At 37.8% G+C, this 20032-nt stretch overlaps 1 protein-coding gene across 2 annotated transcripts; it reads left to right on the top strand.

Moving 5' to 3' along the window:
• The first annotated feature begins 1016 nt into the window (after positions 1-1016).
• On the top strand, positions 1017-19806 carry LOC131794878 (transmembrane protein 131). Of its 2 annotated transcripts, XM_059112447.2 has the most exons (31): positions 1017-1328; positions 1495-1547; positions 1860-1885; positions 2832-2891; positions 4035-4158; positions 4272-4385; positions 4804-4926; positions 5732-5812; positions 5951-6104; positions 6950-7006; positions 7249-7310; positions 7412-7459; positions 7743-7800; positions 8022-8130; positions 8592-8745; positions 8839-9009; positions 9646-9750; positions 10159-10311; positions 10415-10519; positions 10629-10715; positions 11153-11302; positions 11482-11548; positions 11787-11901; positions 12088-12327; positions 13096-13159; positions 13309-13451; positions 14048-14187; positions 14506-14701; positions 15049-15387; positions 15797-17193; positions 17499-19806. In XM_059112447.2, exons 1-31 carry the CDS (start codon positions 1226-1228, stop codon positions 18413-18415), a joined length of 5715 nt encoding a protein of 1904 aa, XP_058968430.2. In that variant the 5' UTR covers positions 1017-1225; the 3' UTR covers positions 18416-19806. The 2 variants fall into 2 exon arrangements, with proteins under 2 accessions (XP_058968430.2, XP_066017719.1); XM_066161622.1 differs by lacking the exons at positions 1017-1328; positions 1495-1547; positions 1860-1885 and adding an exon at positions 1966-2153.
• Positions 19807-20032: the final 226 nt, after the last annotated feature.

Genomic DNA, 20032 nt, shown 5'->3' with positions numbered 1-20032 from the left:
TGTCCCCATCAAATTGAGACAATTTCAGACCGTTATAAAATTTATATGGAAAAAAGCCTACTGTCCATTCAACAAAATAAACTCTTTGTTTTATTGGTTCACTGAAACTAAGAATGGGTTTCACTCTAACTTCTCGTGAACCCATTTCGAGCGATGAAAATGAAATGTTATAATTTAAAAAAGATCAGTTTTAGGTTATTTAAATATTTATTAGTTGTGTTATTTGTACTAAATTCTGTTGACAAATTGGAATATTTACTCAAATAAACTTCTATTAGGGCTCCTCGAAATGTCTGTTTCGTTAATGTTCGCTGAATACCAGATTTAAACATCATACCAAATATATCAGTTCATGAAATTTCTTTTACTTTGGAAATTCAATAGTCTCAGTCCTTTCTTTTTTCTTATATAAACCATCATTTAATCGAACCACTTGAAAATTTAAAATTTCAATCAATTTTTGAAAGTTTATTAGAAATTATAAGGTTAACTTTCGTCACGAACAATGCGATGACATCAATGCTTTTATTGTTCACCATTCATTTCCGTTTCGCAACATATTTATTTTCAAAAACTCTTGTCTTAATGGACTGTCGTGGAAACGTCACCATGTGACAGTGACATGTCTTTTATTTTTGCTCGTGACTTATGAAAGATAAATTATTGTCTTTTGTTATTTTCAACAGATCATCTTGTTTCATCGACACAGGAAGGCAGCTGGCATGTCATTAACTTTGTTTATATTTATTTTATTTGCCTTCAAGATCTTTTAATTTACTTTGCAACCAATGACAGCTGGAGAACCAAAGCTAGAATAAGCATCTCTTTGATAGAAAAAACAAACTTGTCAGGGCCCCAGCTCTTTTGACTTTGTAAACATTACGTGCAAAGCTTCCGTGATGGCTGTGAATTGCGTGTTTCCTAATTCCTTTCATCGACAGCACATCCTGCGTACGGGTTACTTAACGCTTAGTATTCCTTGCGTATTACTTCTCTCTGACATGGAGAACTAAGCTAAGAAGTGATAAAACCATAGGGGATCCAAAATCTTCAATGAGAACTTTCCACGTACTTGTGAAATGTCATTAATTTTTTATGCTAATGTATTTCTCACTTGTCACGTGACTCAACAAGCACCTGTACTCAGATCCCATGAGGCCAATTTGCGCAAGTTTGGTTTGTGTATGAGAATTCCACGGTAAAGTTAGGACTTCGAACCGCAGCCATGGCGGCCGCACTCGGAGTCATTTTATTTGCTTACATATGCCTAGTCTTTCTCGTTACACATAGGATATGTATGATGCAGTGCAATCCAATGTCTAGACCTGGTAAGTGGCGTAAAGTAAAGGAATAGAGGCTGTGTTGACGTTTGGTAGGATTCGTTTGTTCTCGTCGCTCTATCGTGACAACGGTAGAGTTTTACAAGTTTATGGCCAAATTATGATTGGAGTTCGTGGTTTGTAAGTCAAATACGTCTACCTGGAATATTTTTAGGTATATACCAAGGAGATATGGGCGATATGCGGTTCTCTGGGAGCCACGTACAGGTAAGCGTTCGCTGTCAAAAAGTGAAAGGTGTGATAAGCTGACGATGTTTAATGCTAAGAACTACTAGAAACTCCGAAAGATGGTCTTATCATTCTAACGTAAGTCCCACCAAAAAGTTGCTCACTAAAACAGAAACCGAGATAATTTACAGCGAACCGTTTGCATCGAGTTTTCACTGCTTTACTGAGGATGAACTTAGCTTGAACTTGATTATGGTGATGATGGTGCACTCATGTTTGAGGTCTGTCAAATTTCAGTCGTGGTTTGCACTTGGTGTATAACCAGTAATTTTTTTTTTGTGCTCTTCGCAGGGTGATGGCTCACACCACCACAGAAGGTAGGAATATTCACTAAGACATGATCTGCAGTTTAGAACACGTGTTCATCTCGATTTTTTTTGTCGCGATAAGGGTGGAAAGATCGTAGAACCAACACCCCCAGGTACTGTTAAAAGTATCTCAGTCGCCCACGTAACACGAGGCCTCCTCCAGTTATTTTAGGATCAGTTTGCCTATTGTTTTGGTGTTTAACTAAGCAGCGAAGATGTTTACTGGGTTTATTAGGACTGCGTTCGTTCATTCCATCGCTATAATGTGCTTGTGCAAGTAAGGCTCTTGATTCGTGTTGTTGGTTTGGCAGGTTATTTAATCGACGTGACAGTATATTATCACTGCCATTACCGTTCATACACTGGGGTATAATTCTGTACTCATTCTCGATAATTTGTTTAAACAGTGATCCATTTTCTTAGAGTTTGCATCGGGGTTATTTAGACATTATTCGAGCATGATCTCCCCAAAAAATGAGTTTTAAAACGCCTTTGTTTCCGTATGAACTGGGTGATGGTTCAGTATTTGGTATTGTATCTGTCATACTGTTCCGCTATCTTGTACCGTTGTTCTTAGAGTTATTTCTCACTGTGAATTTGCTCGATTATTTCTACCGATGTAAAATACTCAGGAATACATCTAGGCGATTCGGGATGACTTTAAATCGAACAGCATGAACATAAATAGGGCAGAAACCCTTGTAGTACTTTGAGGTCAAATCTTGATATATCGCAAGTTCGCCAACAATGCACGGAAGTTTGTGAAAAATCTCTGTAATTGTCTAAAAGCTGGTAGAACCATTAACTTTAAGATATGTATTCCCACAACCTCTCAGTGTTAATTTGAGCTGTAGGAATCCCTCCGTTGGCAATAAAATGGTAAATATGTTCACTTATTGTTATGACTGAATATTTCATATATTAATCTGTTGTGTTGCTTGATTCTTTATTTCAGAGAACAGCCCAATATTAGGCATATTCGCTTCGAGCCATCATACTTAGATTTTTATGAACAGTAAGTTCTTCTGTTAACAATTATTTTAAATTTCCAATAGTATTTTTTGAATAAACGTTGTGAAAATGAAACTGTATAACTATATGTCACACACTTGGCATGTGATAGATTTGACAGCTCACACCTATTTAAATTCCACTGTACGTAAATAATATGCAGCGAGAATGCCCATCTCGTTACTGAAACTTTGAACTTTGAATCTTAGTGCAATCTCAAATTTTCTTGGTCTGAAAGTGTATGAAAAATCAATTCTATGAATGTCAATGTCTTATCTATGTCATTTGCTCCTGGTCTTTGGGCATTTAAATAGTATGATCTGGTCTGAATGTGTTTATTATTATTTGTATTGAAGAAAAGTTGGTTCTCTTTGAATATTTAATGAATTTAATTTAGTTGCATCAGCAATATCTAAGATATATATTTTTTTTTTCAATTGTAACTTCACCAAGTAACGGGCTAACAAACATGTGGCAAGAACTATGTTAAAGGAATTACACCTCTTTTTTTTTTTTTTCCTGAGTCAAGAGTGTTATCTGTATATTGCTCTTTTCTGTTGAGTGTACCAATAATTATTGTAGAGTTGACAACCAGTATTGAAGAAAACTATGCCATGATGAAATTTGTGCTTTAATATTTTACTTTCTAAAGTTACTTAAGGCTTCTACAATGTATCAATGAAGTTGTTCACAAAACTGTCTGAAAGACTTGTTTGGCATGATGAGTCAGAATCATACAAAACAATGGGGTTGTGCCTAAGCAGAATCTTAGTACTGAAGACAACTGATTTTTGGTTTTAGTGGTGAATTAAATTATACACATACATACATATATATGTATTGGTACTTTTATGAAAGCTTGGTGAGATATCTGGGTCAAGAGCCCTTAGGCACCCCGTTGTATCTTCTATGAGCACAGCATTTAAATTTATGGTTGCTGTTTTTTTAACTGAAATTTGGAGATTTTAGAGTCTGCAGTCTAAAAGATGAAATCCTACTTTGGTATGTTTGTCTCACAGGTGTGAGAGAAGAAACTAGTCATCATGATGATAGCTTGCAATCTCCTATTTACACCCAATATAGTGTAATTAAGGCTTGTTTGGTTTCTGGAGAGGCCTTAACTCGTTTATGTAATCTGTCATTTCAGATCAGTGGGTATGCCAAGTATACGAACAGTATCTGTTATAAACCCGCACACAGAGCAGAATCTTCAACTGCAATCTATATCTGGTAGCACTTCACATTTTCATGCTTCCTTTTTTCAATCAAAAGTAAGTTATTACTAAATCTAGACACCATAGTTATTGCATTATTGCAAAAACTTGCTCATAAATTTCTCAAAGTTTGTTTTAAACAATGCTGTTGTTTTTTATTTTCCCTTCAGGTAGTTTACCCTTTAGGAAATACCACATTTGAAATAGTGTTTCTAGCAAGACTAGTTGGAAATGTAGAAAACACTTTATTTATTCACACCTCCAAAGGAGTTTATCCTTATCAGGTATTATACCCTATATATTGGTTATTCACATCAGTAATCCTTTATAAGTAACCATAGTTATGACAGTCTCAAAAGTTATGGAAGGTCCCTACTGGTAGCTTTTCAAGGGATTTTTACTAAGATCCTTGAAAAGCCTGGCCTCTATTCATCAAAGAACTTAGGTTCAATGTTACTGCTTGGGGAAGAAAATCCTTCATATCTAAGAGCCAAGTTGGGTGGTGTTCTGAGCAATAATCATGATTTATTTCCATAACAACAAACATCTGTCTGGGATGAGCATTAAGTGGGTCTCTCAAGTCTTGCTGTAATCCTCATTACATTGAAATCCTTTGAAAACATTGATTACAATGGAAGTTTGGTTTAATAAATAAGTATATGCATATATTTTTTGTAATGTGCTCATTTACTATTATTTCAGGTATTTGGTGTGGGACTTCCAAATCCATACAGATTGCGTCCTTTCCTAGGAGCAAGAGTTCCATTAAATTATAGTTTTTCTACAATTATTAATATGCATAATCCATATGACTCACCTTTACAGGTAACTACATGTAGAGTCTGGCAGTTTTATGTTTAATGAAGTTAGTTTGAGCAACAATGAACACACTGGAAAAGTTTGTAAATCACTTGCCTACAGCCTATGATTTACAACTTTTCCTGTGTTCTCCCAACATCCCATGTGGGTTAGTACAGCTATTGCTTTAACAAACAACTTCAATTTTCTATGGGTTTACCAGTGGAATAAATGATAAGTTTTTGATCAATTAACCTTTTAACTCCCAAGATCTCATGAGTAGTTCTCCTTACTGTCTGTTATATGGTTCTTCTGAAGTTAGTTTGGAGAATTTGGTATTGGATCAACTAATAATTCCCTTATTCATATTTTTCTTTATTCTCGTCACTTGTCTACTTGATATTGTATTGATATTGTAAAGAGAAATTCTGTCTTGGTCACTCATGGGAGTAAAAGGGTTAGGGTGCTAGCAGTTTCTCAGTTATTTTATAAACAGGTGTATACTTCCTTAAAATTTGAGTACATCAGGAATGAAATGTACAAAAATTAGGAAAATTATTTTATAAGGTCTCCTTTTTTTATGGGGAACTTCCTTATTTTGGAGGTGACTAGATTTTTTTTGGTCACTGTGTGGAAAATGAGAAATTTATTAAAAATCTGCCCTAGGTATATCCTTGTTTGCTTGTAAATGGGTTTGGGTTTTGGGTTTTTAAGTCAGGAGCCTGATATGTGACCAATGGACAAAACTTCTTGTTAGTTATATTCAAAAATTAGTCTTTATTTATTCATTTTTTTATTACTTTATCCTCTTCTATTGTCTTGTTTGTCATAGGTAATAGAGATGTACTCTAGTGGTGGTGATTTGCATTTAGAACTTCCTTCTGGTTTGGAGGAAGCACCACAAAAACACTGGGTATGTGTGATAACCTGCTTCACTTCTGCTGGGATTTTATAAAATGTTGGTTTTCTTTTCATATAATTAAGATGAGTCCATCTGACAGTATTGAGTACATTTTCCTAAAGAACATTGTGATCATGTGTCTTCCTATAGGAAATTCCACCCTACGAAACTAAAGCACTTATGCGAGTTAGCTTTGTTGGAAGAGTAGCTTCAAATCACACAGCATTTATTCGTATTAAAGCAAGTCAACCAGCACCTATTCAGGAGCTTCTAATTTTACCTGTAGAAGTAGAAGTTACATCAGGTACAACATTATCTATGTCTTCTTAAAATATTGATGAGAATCTTGGGTTCTTTTATATATATATAGATGAATGTGGGGGTAAAGTCTACCTTGGCATAAAGTGCTCAATGCTGTGGTAGCAGAGCTAAGTATGCATAAGTTAAAGAATTAAGAGGACGCATTGATTCTCTGTGACTCTAAGTTTCATGCCTAAGCGCTTGTCAGACAGAAAGTTCTGTCTGATGAGTGCTTAGGCACAAAACTCAGAGTCGCAGAGAATCAATACTTCCTCTTTAATTCTTTAACTTATGTATACTTAGCTCTGAGCTCTTTTTGATGAGAATCTTGGGTTCTTTTATATACATATATATATATATATATAGATGAATGTGGGGGTAGAGTCTACCTTGGCATAAAGTGCTCAATGCTGTGGTAGCAGAGCTAAGTATACATTAGTTAAAGAATTAAAGAGGACGCATTGATTCTCTGTGACTCTAAGTTTCATGCCTAAGCGCTTGTCAGACAGAAAGTTCTGTCTGACGAGTGCTTAGGCACAAAACTCAGAGTCGCAGAGAATCAATGCTTCCTCTTTAATTCTTTAACTTATGTATATATATAGTTACCAAATGGTAGCTTTCACTTTTAACTCTTTCACTCTCTGGATCTAATTGACATTTTGTGTTGTCTGATAAACATTACTCATTATTTCAACTCTGAAAATTTGGTGTTTTATCAAGCATCCCCAGCTGATATTCATTCTCTTCTCATCGCCCATCTGCTTTAAACTGTGTTTGTATAGTAAGGAGAATTTACAACCCCTGCCTTGGACAGAAGTTAGTACTTACAGACAATGTTTTCCCCTACAGCTCCTGGCTTGTTCTCCTCCACTGACATGTTAGACTTTGGAACTCTTAGAACAATGGGTAAGTCAGTGTTTGATACTTGGTGAATGCATTTTTTACTATTATATTTGTAACTGTTAAAAGAAAGAAAATAGACTGGAAAAAATTTACTCGCATGTAGCTCAAACAAAATCTCTCAAAAACTGATTTTTTTTTAGAACAATTAAGTGTTGGGGGGACTGAAAGGTTGTTCAGTAAGATCAGTGAGATAGTATTTCTTCATAAGTGGTGACATGAAGTGATTTTTCTATTTTTTTTCACAGATGAGCCTAAAAGTATTGGATTGTATCTTTTAAATGCTGGTCACAAGCAAGTTCATATATCGGTATTAAAGCAGCTTTTACTATCATTTGTTTAACCAAGCAAATTCAAATACTTTAGTCCTTGCCATATTCTTTGTCTTAATAATTTTTATCCTTTTTTCAGGCAATATCTGTAGAACCAACAAACAGTGCACTGTCCATAAATTTCACTGTAAGTACTAACCGGTCATGACCTTTTGTCAAAAAGTCCTAAGCAAAAAGTTAACAATATTTGTTAATAATTTGGTTTATTAACTGGGTTAATGATGTAAACTGGCCTCAGTAAAGCAAAAGATATCTTCTGAGCCTTAGATATTAATGAGCAGTAAATTGAGTCAAGCACCAACACTTTTATCCTGAATTATTTTCCTCATGATCAGTTTATGTAGACTATGCTGTAACTCTAATGTAGTAAGGAGATTGTTGGTTTATAGAGTCGTTTTTTTGATACTTAGCCCATACTCTTGAAGCCAGGATCAAAATACATCAAAGTCGCAACTGCAACTTATTCTGGTAAGATAGCAACAATTTAAAATTAGTCATTGAGTGCATGCTTCATTGATTATCATGAGTATATTGTTATTGCTTGTAAAGGATAAGTTATTTTGGAAAGTTTATACAACTAGCTGAATTTAAAATAAGCTGCGAGCTATCCTAAATACTTACAAATAAAGGTCTTAATGCAGCAGGCAATGCAAATTCATTTTTAACATTATTTTATTTTCTTATAACAGCTTTCCATGTTAAAAGGAGTAGACAAACAACCGGAAAGGTTATTATAAAAACAAACAGCAAAATCTCTCCTAGATTAGAGATCCCTTATCAAGTTAATATACTTCAAGGGTAAGTTGAAAAAGTTATGTTGAAATATAGCAGTGAACTCTTACCTGCCTATATGGGATTTTAAGACTTAAGAGGTGATGAAATTTATAGAACCCTATCAGCTAAAGTGTTAGGTGCTAGCTAGGTGTTATCTGCAACTAAATGTTTCCAGGTTGAATTGAAAATTATTTGTTATATCTTCAATTGTTAAATCAGTGAAGCATGTTTTGTTGCTTTAGGTTTACAGAAAAATGTAGTTTAGAAAAATTGACTAATGGAGGGCTGAACAATGAAATTTTGAGGTGTTCCAACTGATTTGAGTCCTAAACCTTTCATAATTGATGCCTTTAAAAATAGAAATATTTCATATATGTTTTAGTTGTCTACCTTGCCTTCATGCAATGGTGGCCTCCCAGAAACTTTGCCTTTCATACTAAAACATATTTTAATGTGCTTTTATTGCTCTCTATGTTAAATTTCAGGACCATAGCATATTCTGTTAGCAAGACAAGATTCTTTGTAGGGAAACCTCCTTTTGATCCAGTTTCAAGGGAACTCCCAATCACAAACACATTTAGTTTTACAATGGTTATTTATGATGCAGCCTTTCCTGCTGAGATGGAAAATATATTTTCTGTAAGTTTAAGTATCCTTTTGCCTTTACAAAGAAATATACAAAATCGACAGAAATAATTTGTTTAACGTATAAACATATATTTTTTCATACAGATTGTAAATTTTACCAAGCCAGCCATGATACCACCACAAAGCACAGTGACACCATTCTATGTCCGGTTCCTTGCCAATGGCTCAGATATGGCTTTTTCTACTATTCTTAGAGTGTACACAAATGCTTCTATTTTTACTGTACCCATTCACTGTTATGATGGCAAGCTCAAGGTCAGTAGAGTTTGTGGTTAGTTTCTTACAAATAAATACTTTTCCTTGGGTTTCATATAGAAATCACCACTAGCTGCAATACCAGTAATATGTACATTTAGATTAAAAACTGAATTTATTGATTTGAAAGGAATTTGTGTTAATCTAATCCTTGCTTATATATATGGACAGATAGATAATTAGACAGGTGTAAAATCAGTGACTGACTGAATGACTGATGGACTGACAGACAGACTAACTGTCAGACTGACTAACTGACTGAAAGATTGACATACTGAGCAACAGACTAACTGGCATACTGACTGACTGACTGACCAACTGACTGACTGACCAACTGACTGACTGACTGACCAACTGACTGACAGACAGAAAGACTGATAGACAAATGGATGTAGAGGAGAGAAAGACCAATATAAAGATGGATAGTCATTTAGACAGGCAAGCAGGCAGGCCAACAGACAATCCAGAACGGAGAGATAAGCAGATAGTCTGGTTCACTGAAAGCTGGATAGCCGGTTCATTAGAGGCAATCATGTGATTTGTCCCTGTCATTACAAAAGAGATTACAGATCACCAAGAACATAAGCATTCTAGTTTTCCTGAAGTTTTGACATTTGCTTGGTCTTTCTGTTGCAGTATGGTGTAGATGGCTTGGAGGAAGATGTAGTTGATTATGGCACTGTAGGAACTGGGGAGAATAGAACAAAACTCCTCAAAATCATCAACAATAATCCAATAGAGGTATAACAGGACTTAGAACTGATCTTCTACCAATAACATCTTAAATGTGACTGTTCCAAGGTTCAACACTGTGTCCCTCATATGGCCTCTCTCCAACCCAGGCTATTATTGTGTCATTCAGCATAAGAAATCTGTGGTTAACCCTCTACTCCTTAATGTCAGTATGAATATTCTCCATACTACTCCCAAGACATTTCCTAGGGTTCTGACAAGGAAAATTTGTTCAACAATCAAGAGCTTCTTTAGTTGGTGATCATCTCTGTTATTCTCATGACCTTAATGTTTGATTCAAGGGTGATTTTGTTAGGAGAAATTTGATGTTAGTCACTTGTGAGAGTTAAAGGGTTAAAACCACTGGGAAATATCTACATTGTAAGGGTAATTCAGATTTGTTTGTATTTTCCTCAGGTCACTATTTACAGAATAGAATGTAATATCCAGTTTGCAAGATTAAAACTATTAGCGATCAAATCTAGTAATGACAGCAAGTTATTTAAAGGGAATCAAAGCTTATCAAATGCAATGGATCAGCCTGCCAATGGAGAGGCAGAGGATGGCAAGGTAAAAAGAGAAGAATGTCTTTTTTTGTCACCATGGCTAACTGCATAAGGATTTCAAAAGTGATATTCATGGTTTTATTACTTTCACTTTTTCTTGATTTCAGGTGCACATTAAACCTGGCTTTGTGGCATATTTTAGTGTAGAGGCTGCTGTACCCAAGAGAGAGGGACAGTATATTGGAGAAATAGAAATGGAAACAGATTATGAGGTGAGAGGATCACTTGTCAACCCCCTTGAATGTAATTTTTTAAATTGAGATTACACTGCCTTTCTTAGAATGTTGAGTAAGAAATGACACCCTGTTTTCAACTTTACAGACATTACATATTCCTCTTCACTTAAAGTCAATGGATGGAAAAATAGTTTCTGCTCCAGCATCTGTAATTTTTCAGCCTGGTTTTCCAGTGAGTAACAAGCTTTTTGTTGTGCATCAAAACAGAAATTAAAGCAGTTTTAGATAGTGGCGATTTTTATCAGTGATTGGTAATTAGCTAGCTTGCCACTTGTCAGCAACAAGATTCTAAGTGCAAAATACAGTTAATTTTGATTGAGCATGGTGACACCAAAACCAATTAAATTACTACTGTAAATCAGAAGAAAAATGCCACAAGGAATTGCAGAAATCAAAATAAAAACATGCTAAAGGAACTGCAAATGGACAAACCATGGTTGCTGATTTTTTGTTTGTTTGTTTTTTCTCTGGGTCTTTGAGCCATGGCACAAGTTGATAGGTCAATCATGGAGCATAGATGAGCCAAAACATTTCAATCCTGTTTACTTTCAAGGTTTCGGGTTTCTGTTTTTCTGAGTTCTAAACCTATGGCATATTCTTGTTTTTCAGGGTCAAATTGTAAATTACACTCTCACTCTGCTTAGTTCATTTTCCAATACCTTGAAGCTAGAATCTGTGAAGCCTCATCTTTTTAGTGATCAATTTTCATTCAAGCCTGTGACTTCTGAGGTTCAATTACTTCCCAATGAGAGAGTTGAGGTTAGTATATTTTCTGTATAAGATAATATAACTAATTATATCAAAGGCACAGAAATCTATAGAGGCACAAATTTTCAATGAAGACAGCAGCTATTTAAAAAGTTGAGGATGTGCATTTGGTAGATTTGTGTTGGTTTTGTCGTTAGTTGCCTTAGTGAAAATTTCCCACTTTTTCTCAGGTTGGACAGTTATATTATGATCCTTCAAAAGGCTGTAAAAACCTCTGCCACACTGGAATACACTCAAGTAAGACATAAAATGACTTTTCTTTGCCTCCAAGGTTTAATTTCCTTGATTAAAAAAGCATTTTTTTCTCTGGGAAATGCGACAAAGAAGTAAAGAGCATGGCGCTTTGTCTCAAGATGTGGTAAAAATGAAACTTTTAGAATCTCCCAACTAGCGCTATCAGTCGTAAGTTAGGATCAGTAAAATGAATCCTTATATTGCTTTTAGTAGAGTCTGAAAGGTGTTGTTTGTTATGCAGGTGAACAGTGGTTATCGAGTTTTTCGTTACCCTCCAACGTTGGGGAAATTGACAGTCAGCTCATAGAGAGGAACCAAAAGTTGTTCTCTTCGTTAGAACGGTCAGGAAAGACTAGGCAAGTCTCTCTACTTTTGGCTTACGGTGTTACATTCTTTTTTGTTTATGTATATCTTTGTGTTTCCGTGTTTTGGGTTTGAATTTTTTTTTAGATTTTTTCTTCTTAGAGACCCTTTGCTCGCGGTAACAGACTAGAGCACAATTTCTAATATTATATCTTGCTCTCTTGCCTTTGTTTTTGCAGATTAAATTTATCATTCATAATAGATACAGATGTTGTTAAGGGATTCCAAATCCCAGCACAAGCCAGTCTTTCATGGCCGTCGTTTTCATCAGACAAACCAGTCAAGTTTCCTCTAACACATCTTGGTAACGTCTCAGTCAAATTCTTCACGCTGGAGAATCCAGCAGATGTTCCTGTCTTGGCACAGATTGTGCCTTTTTCGCTTTATCCGCAAGGTGTATGGGATATTTTAACTGATAGGTAAATGACAAAATGATACAATATTATAGATCTTTTTTGCCATTTTTTTTTAAATGAAGAAGTGTCGAAAGTTATTTATGTTTGCATTGGTTTCTCGTCACGATGCTCTCTGATTGGTTGAAACGATAATTTGCAACATCCCTCCAAACCAATTACATGGGAAGGTAAAAGGTCGTGTTGGTCACACACATGTCCCCGCGCCGGTTTTCTTTGTGAGTACTTTTAGTTTCTCCATAACGTAACAAATTGATCTTTGTTTCGATTGGTCGTTGAGACCAATTATTATGTCTCGATATTCGCTGAGGTTGTGGAGAAAAATTATTTTAAAGAGATTACAGGGGTTATTGCCAACGGATTTTTCCCTATATTTCTCTTGAGCGATGACACGAAAACGGAAGGCGTTAAGTTGAAAATTAGCGCTTCAGTTTAGTTAGCACCATGCGCTGGGGAACCTCCAGGGTGGTTGCACCAAGATATGTTGTAATCTCCCACCAATCAGAGCGCGGGCATCTCTGGAATCGTTTCAACAATTTATAAGTAAGTCTGATAGTCCGGGTGAGGATATTATCGAAAAGGAGTCTTCTCGGTGACAGTGGCGACATTTCTACCAACGTACGTCATCGTACGTATTATTGGCCGTTAGGCGAAAACTGATTTGTTGGTATAGCTGTGGTGTTACTGAAATTCATTCAGTGCTAGCAATAAGCGGTAGACTGTGATTTACGCAACTGCAATCACATCGTTTTTTTTTTCCTTGTTTATTCATAGGTTTGATACAGAAACATATGGATTTGATCCAGATGAAACGACCTTCTCTGTGCCCTCACATGAGGTATACCGCTTTCTGTCTCTGTCATTTAACACGTAGAGGCCATTTGTAAGGAATGAATCAGCTTTTTCGAAACTTTAACTCTGTCATGGCTGAAACTAGACTATCACCTTTACTAGAAGACGAGTTAAAATTTACGGCCTTTTTTTTAGGACTACTTGTCAACTCTGGGAAGTGAAATAGCTCACGCGTCCGGTACGTTGTTGACTATTCTCAAGCCCCGCGCGGTCGTCAGGATTCCAGTGCTGTTTCAACCCAAAGATGAACGACTCAAAACATCTGTGGTCCTCATCAGGTAGACACCACCCTTTTTCTTTAATTGCTGAGACGTAAGACCCAGCTTCATTAGCGATTTATTTAAATTGAAACATATTTCAAATTATTGTAGCGAAAGATGCAAAAAGATTCTTCTTCGGGAAGTAGAGATGGCATTGTGGTGTGATAACTCACCTCCATCGCTGTTTCCTGGTTTCTGTTTGTAAATTTGGTGTCGCATTGGGGTCGAGTTTGTAATTGATTGATTTTCGCCTATTCCTCGACGGTTTTTTTTTTCTGTGGGTTTGCGGCCTTTTTTTCCGTCCACGAGAAACAGCTTTTCAAATTCTAATTCGATCTTGAAATAGTGAACGAGAAGCCACCTTATTAATATATCACTCTTATATATTTCGCCCGTTGTAAGACAGGTCGCACTTGACAACCATCTTCATTGAATAATGACTTGCTTCTTTTATTACTTGCATAAACCAGAGGTAGTCGAGGGGACCACTTTGATCCTCTACTTACGCTGAACAAAATTATTGTCGTATACTAGAGGTCATTTTATCCATTTTTTGAATTTATGATTTATTGTTTATCTATGTTTGTTACTTATTTATTTACGGATGTTTCTAGGAACAATCTGACAGTTTTGGATGGAATAGTGGTTCAAGGTCAAGGAGCCCGAGGAGAGTTCACTTTGAATGGCAAGAGGCCTGGGTCCCAAAGTACTCTGTTGTTTGAAATTAAGCCGAGTCAGTTGACAGATTGTCACAGTAAGTCACTTTGTACTGTTAACACGTCTACAGGCAGTTTTGCCTGCAAGGCAGTCTCTTGTATTTCCTTTAAGAAAGCGCGATAAGCGTGAGTCGGGGTCTAAGACCTTCGGTAGCTTTCCGTATTAAAATTTGAGAATTTTGATATAGAAACTTTGAAACCGACACAAAAAAACGAGGAACGAAACAGAACAAGCAGGTTTTTGAGCAAAGAGCCGCACAAATATTGTTAAGATTTCGCGAGGAAACTTTGGTTCTTTGTTCGCTGCCAAGGAATCTGATTGAAAGTGTATGAAATAAATCTGTTTTTTATATCAGAAGCTGCTCCTCGAACCCGATCCCTGCAGCCCTTATCAGTAATGAAGACAGTTACAGCAACAAATCCTGGTCAGCTCTCCATGTTCATCAGTTCACTCAGTATCAATGGCTACGAGTGTGAAGGATACGGTTTTAAAATCATGAACTGCAAGTCATTCATCCTCAAACCAAACACATCACGCAAGATTGAAATCACGTAAGCAATGATCATTTTTTTTGGACGCGAAATTTCGCAAGTTTTTGACAGAAAGCAAACTGTCAGGTACACGATAAAACTTGTTTACCAAAGATAATAGAAACCTGGTTATACTGCCTTACATAAGACTGATTAAGTCTCTTTGTACTGCATATTTCGGTAGTGAACACAAGAAGGCAGTCATGTTATGAAGTTAGTAAAAAATATTGTAGACGAGAAAAAAGCAACTTAGATTGCTGATCCAGCGGAGCCATTTCCCCCTATCTGTTTCGTGTTTCAGCTACATCCATTTGAAATAGTTATAAAAAGGAGATCTCTATTCAAGAAAGAGCAATTTTGTTTTTCAGGTTTACGCCAGATTTTTCAATGTCAAGAGTAACTCGGAAATTAGAAGTGAAAACCACCGTCGGTCCAGTAATGGAATTCACTCTGGTTGCGACAATTCCAACCCACCTCCTTCCTCTGTGTTCTTCGGCTTTGGGCCGCAATTCCTGGGAACCTGTGGTCCAAATCGTGGCCGTTGTCCTCATGGGTGTGGTCTTCTTAGCTGTCATGATTGCCGCTTACGCTGAGGCGCGCAGGCTCGTGTTCCTCTCGCATCCTGAAATGCAACTACTGCAGATGAAACAAGAAGAGCGAGGGCCGATATTTGATTTGAATGCCATAGCTGGAGTTAAGAAGAACAAGTGAGTTAAGGTCATCTTTGTAATGTTAATGAGAGCCTTCTCTGATCTTTACTCACAGAATTGGACTCTCATTACAATTTAAATAGACATGAAAATATACGGGTAATGAGATTACAAATTTGATTCTGACATACATGTGGAAAGAGGTTGTTTTGCACTACCTAAAATGAACAAGAATTGGAGATTTCCAAGATATGCGATGTTTGACCATCTATTTTGTCGATTATCAAAAGGCGATCGGAAAACGTGACGATTTTTGTGAGTTGTCTTTATCTTTTCGGTACTCGCGGACAGGTATGTTCTACAAAGTTAAGATTTCGTTAAAATACGATCGAAAAAATGACAAATCCCTAAAAAATATCAAATACCTTATTACGATAAAATCTTATAACTCGCCTTGTGTCCGCAGAATTCCAGCCAGAGAGGAACAATCAGTGAGTCAAAAGAGGACCAGACGCGATCAGCAGCGAGAAAGCAGAGAAACAACACCTGTGTCAAGTGAGAGGCCATCTAGCTGTGACAGCGTGACAACCAGCTTGGCGAATACTTTACCAACTAATAACAATATCAAAACTGTTACAGCCAGTACGTCACGGCAAGAGAATAACGGAATGAGAAATAGAAATACGAGGACTGAAGTTGCAGCGGTGAAAATCCAGCCGAATGCGACAGAAAACGCGGATACTCGTGCCATCAAGGCATCTAGTCTTCCTCTAGAAATCAAAACGTGTTCTGTGGGAAAAGACAATAAACCTAAAGGTACTGTGGATAATCGAGGAAAGGGTTTGGCAGAAACGGTGGCAAATATAACGCGGAAGGTCGTTGAACCGAAGAAATCCGAACAGAGAGTATGCGAGGAAAATCGGAAAACAGAACCAAGGAGTAAATCAATTCCTGAAGGTTTCAATGATGAAATTATCAGTGTGGTAATCCCTAACAAATGCGAATCAGCGCCCAAAAGAGACTCTAAGGAGTCGAAAGGAAAGCAGAAACGAAAAACCAAACCTGTCAGCAAGAAAGAGGGAAAAGAAAAGAGGGTAAAGGCGAAGGAAAATACTGCAGCCAAAGGGAAGGAAGATGAAGGTGTGTTGTCAGATGATAGCTGCAGTGATGGCTCTTCAGACAAGTCTGTACCTGAGGTTAAAATACAACAGCCTTCAAACGACATCAACAGAACACGGAATGGTAATCTGCCGCCGGACACACAACTGAAAGAACAACAGCAAAACAATTCCAAGCAGCCGAACCATACAGGTGAATCATTCCAAGACACCTCAAGGGACAGAGCGAAGGGACGTAAAAACCAAGTTACTCCGGAAAATGCAAATAGTAAGTGCAAGAAAGAAACACAACTAGCGACTGGAACTGCTCGACCTAAGGTCCTGGAGGTTCAAGGGAAGAGTCAGTGCAACGCACACAGCAGTAAGATCCAGAGTAATACATGCAGTCCTGTCAGTCCAACATCTCCCCACGCCATCGCCGCTGCAGTCGTTTCAGCACTCAATAAGAACATGCAGGCATCCTCTAAAGAGAATAACTATGACGAGCAGGAGCCAAACAAGAGGAAGGCGTACACCAAAACGTCTACCCTATCATCAAGTTTGTCGGATTCTCCACCTCCAACCTCTCCAACCCTGTTGAGCGGAAGCAGCCGGAGCAGCAGCTACAGCAGCATTGTCAGCAGTGATAGTTCAAACGGTATGGAGCAAGTGAAGTCCTCAGTGTTGAAAGGAAACAAGTCACGTGTCAAAAGTACCAAATCAGCTTCTTTGGAGGCTGGTGTCGGTCCACCGTGGTCTTCGACAGGTATGATTAACTGTCTAGCTCGAGTTTGAAGAGTTTTTCTTCACCAAAAAAGTTATTTGAATTCTGCGAATCAGCTTCATTGTGTTACCACAAGGTGATTTGATCGATTGTGAGATTTCAGTATCTTTGATATTATCAACTCCGTGGGTTCCCAGCAAAATTTGGTTAGATGGTTACTATGACAGGAAGTAAAACCTCCAGGGACCAAATTTGAAGTAAATAGCTTCACTTTGATTTACCAGTGTTAACATCCTCACCTTATTTAACTGGTCATACTGTTTCTTTCTCTTATAACTAATTTGCAGGCTCCAGAAAGTCTAGCAAATCTGGCGAAGACCTTGGCTTGTCCGGTCTGAGGCGAAACCCTTGGTCCACGTCTGTTGATTCACATTTGACTCCGCGTGGCCCGGTCGGAGAGAGACCTGACAGGATGGCACCATCCTCGCACTTCATGCCTCAACACAGGCCATCTCTTTTGGATAGTCAGTCATATAACCGAAGAGGTTTAAAGAAACAAGCATCTGTTGGAGAAGAGAAGGCTCGTCCGTTGGACCTAGGTGATTTTGGACTGTCCGATAACAGTGCCACACGCAATCGAGGCCTCCCTGCCGAACATCGTCCCTATTGGAACAGTAGTGAGCAATGCTACCACAACCGCGACAGTCTCTTCAGCTCTAGCTCTCGTTCTTCAGAGGACCAGTTTCCTGGAAAGAGCTCCCGACTGTCCAACAACTGGGTAAACTTCCTAGATGCTAGCAATACCAACAGCGGCGTAGTGTCCAGTAATAAGACCATGGCTGAGATATGGGATGTAGGCAACTCCCCTCAAGACAGTGATGGATGGTCCGTATACAGGCCACCAACCTCGTCTCCCGGGCAGCCTCTAAGCTCTGAAGCAGACGCTGTGGATGCGTTATTTAGTCATATGCCAAACTGGTCTGGCGAAGGAGCTGTCGTGGGACCAGAGTCACCGTTCAGCACCCAGGAAGTTACTTGGACTCCACCGCCTGACGTCTCTTCCATCTGGAGCGGTGGATACCTTGGATCAGCTTCTACTGCAGAGTCCTTGCCTACTTCAACTGCGGTTTCTTTCGCCTCCTACTCAGTGCAGCTACAGTCCAACCAAGATTCAACACCAACTTTTGATCCTTTGGGTTCTCTTGGAGGCGGCATCTGGGACCCCAGTAGCAAAGCTTCAACTTGGTCCTCCACATCAGAATGATTGAACGCCATTCGTAAGAGTCTCCTTTGCAACGATTTAAAGAATATGTTGATTTGACTTTGTCACGTTAAACTCCTTTTGTTTCCTAAGGAATCTTTTTTGTCAAAAGTTTTCAGAGGTTGAATTTTCAGGATTTGTTTCTTTCCTGTTAAAAGCAGCTGCGTCACAGTTTTTGTATCTTGTAAACTTTATCCTAAATTTTTCCAGTTCGTCTTTTGGAATCGGTTTAAGCCAAGTACCTTCGTGCTTTCTTATTTCCTCTGTTGTGTTTTATCTCACCGAATTAATATTTTTGTAGCTTCCTTCAAGTTGAAGGTAGTTCCATATGTTTCGAAAAATGATTCAAAAATCTTGACGCGGCTGTTTGAGATCTACTTCGACATTTTCCTCTATTTAAACAGACGTCATTTCTTTTCTGTTATTTTTAAATATCTTCCCGTTCCGTTTGTCTGAAATTAGGGATTTTCGAAGGCGTTTCTAAACACTTTAGAGTAATTTCTTCTTTTCTTCAAACTGTTAGGGTTTATCTTTAAAGTAACTTACTTTGACTCATATTGAGAAATTGAATTTCACGAACAGACAGAAAAAGGAGGAATAAGGCAAAGGATAAGATCTCGTTTTTCTATTGGTTGGCGTTTTTTGATTCTGAGGTGATTATCACTGGCGAGGAGCCCTTACACTTGGTACATGTTTCGTCCACTTAAGTTCCTTAGAGGGGTGTTGTGGTAAAGATTGGGAATCCTTTCTTTTTTTTCCTGGATGATCTGCATGGCTGTTGACAAAGTGATAGGTGGATAGGGTGTACACGTTTGATTTTATCACATAAAATAGTTGGTGTCCTGGCGCTTTCCAACGGGTTTCCAGGTTGCTCCAAAGTGTCCCTGTGTGTTTCAAAACGGGGTGTGCCACCGACAGAGTTTTCCGGCTGGCGTAAGTTGTATGCGGGTTCATTAGCTTGTAACTGTTGGGTACAGGAAAATGATGCTGGCTTCATTTGTTCATCATTTCGTCCACCGAAAAGTGAGCAGTTCAAAAAACGTTTATTACATCTCAAGTCAGTTGCATTTCTATGCTTATTCCGAACCAGCGTAACCCGAGTACCAGGCCTTCCTCTTCTCTGCCTGTTTGGGTTGGCGAAGAGGAAGCCTGGTGACTCAGGTTTGTGACGGCGCGCGAATATGCCTGCCACAGTCTTAATAAGACCGCTGTACTGTTATTTATAAGAAGACCCCGTTATTTATTGTTTTCCAGACATTTTGATATTAAAAAAGAGTAAATGTGAGTGCAAAGTGAGTTATTTGGGTCGTTTTTACGCTGTCATCATTTTGTACTGTAGAGGATTTTATAAGAATTATTGCTAAATAAAGTTTTGTACGATCAGAGGTTAACAATTCGTCTGTTTGCTGTATTTTTACCCTTGTCCTATTTTTCTCCTTCTTCGAAAACTTAACTAAACATGCCTGAGTTACATACGGGGAGCCTTTGATTATAATGAGAATTTAATTAAACGGAACATTAATTAAGTTAACTCATGAGAATAGTACTCTGACATCGAAAGCAGCCAGAAATAGAGAAAATGTGAAAAAGTCAGGGTAACGTAAAGCGTTCACAATTGAT

The sequence above is a fragment of the Pocillopora verrucosa genome, chromosome 14 (assembly GCF_036669915.1).
Source record: "Pocillopora verrucosa isolate sample1 chromosome 14, ASM3666991v2, whole genome shotgun sequence".
Classification (NCBI taxonomy): domain Eukaryota; kingdom Metazoa; phylum Cnidaria; class Anthozoa; order Scleractinia; family Pocilloporidae; genus Pocillopora; species Pocillopora verrucosa.
Note: the sequence above shows the minus strand (reverse complement) of the source record. Positions and strands in the feature narration are given on the sequence as shown.

Bases quoted from the DNA above. Each gene is read 5' to 3' on its own strand.
- LOC131794878 (XM_059112447.2), top strand. From the start codon at position 1,226: ATGGCGGCCGCACTCGGAGTCATTTTATTTGCTTACATATGCCTAGTC. The intron at 7,460-7,742 runs GTAAGTACTAAC...TTTGATACTTAG, and splicing joins CACTGTCCATAAATTTCACT to CCCATACTCTTGAAGCCAGG. The intron at 14,702-15,048 runs GTAAGCAATGAT...TTTGTTTTTCAG, and splicing joins TCACGCAAGATTGAAATCAC to GTTTACGCCAGATTTTTCAA.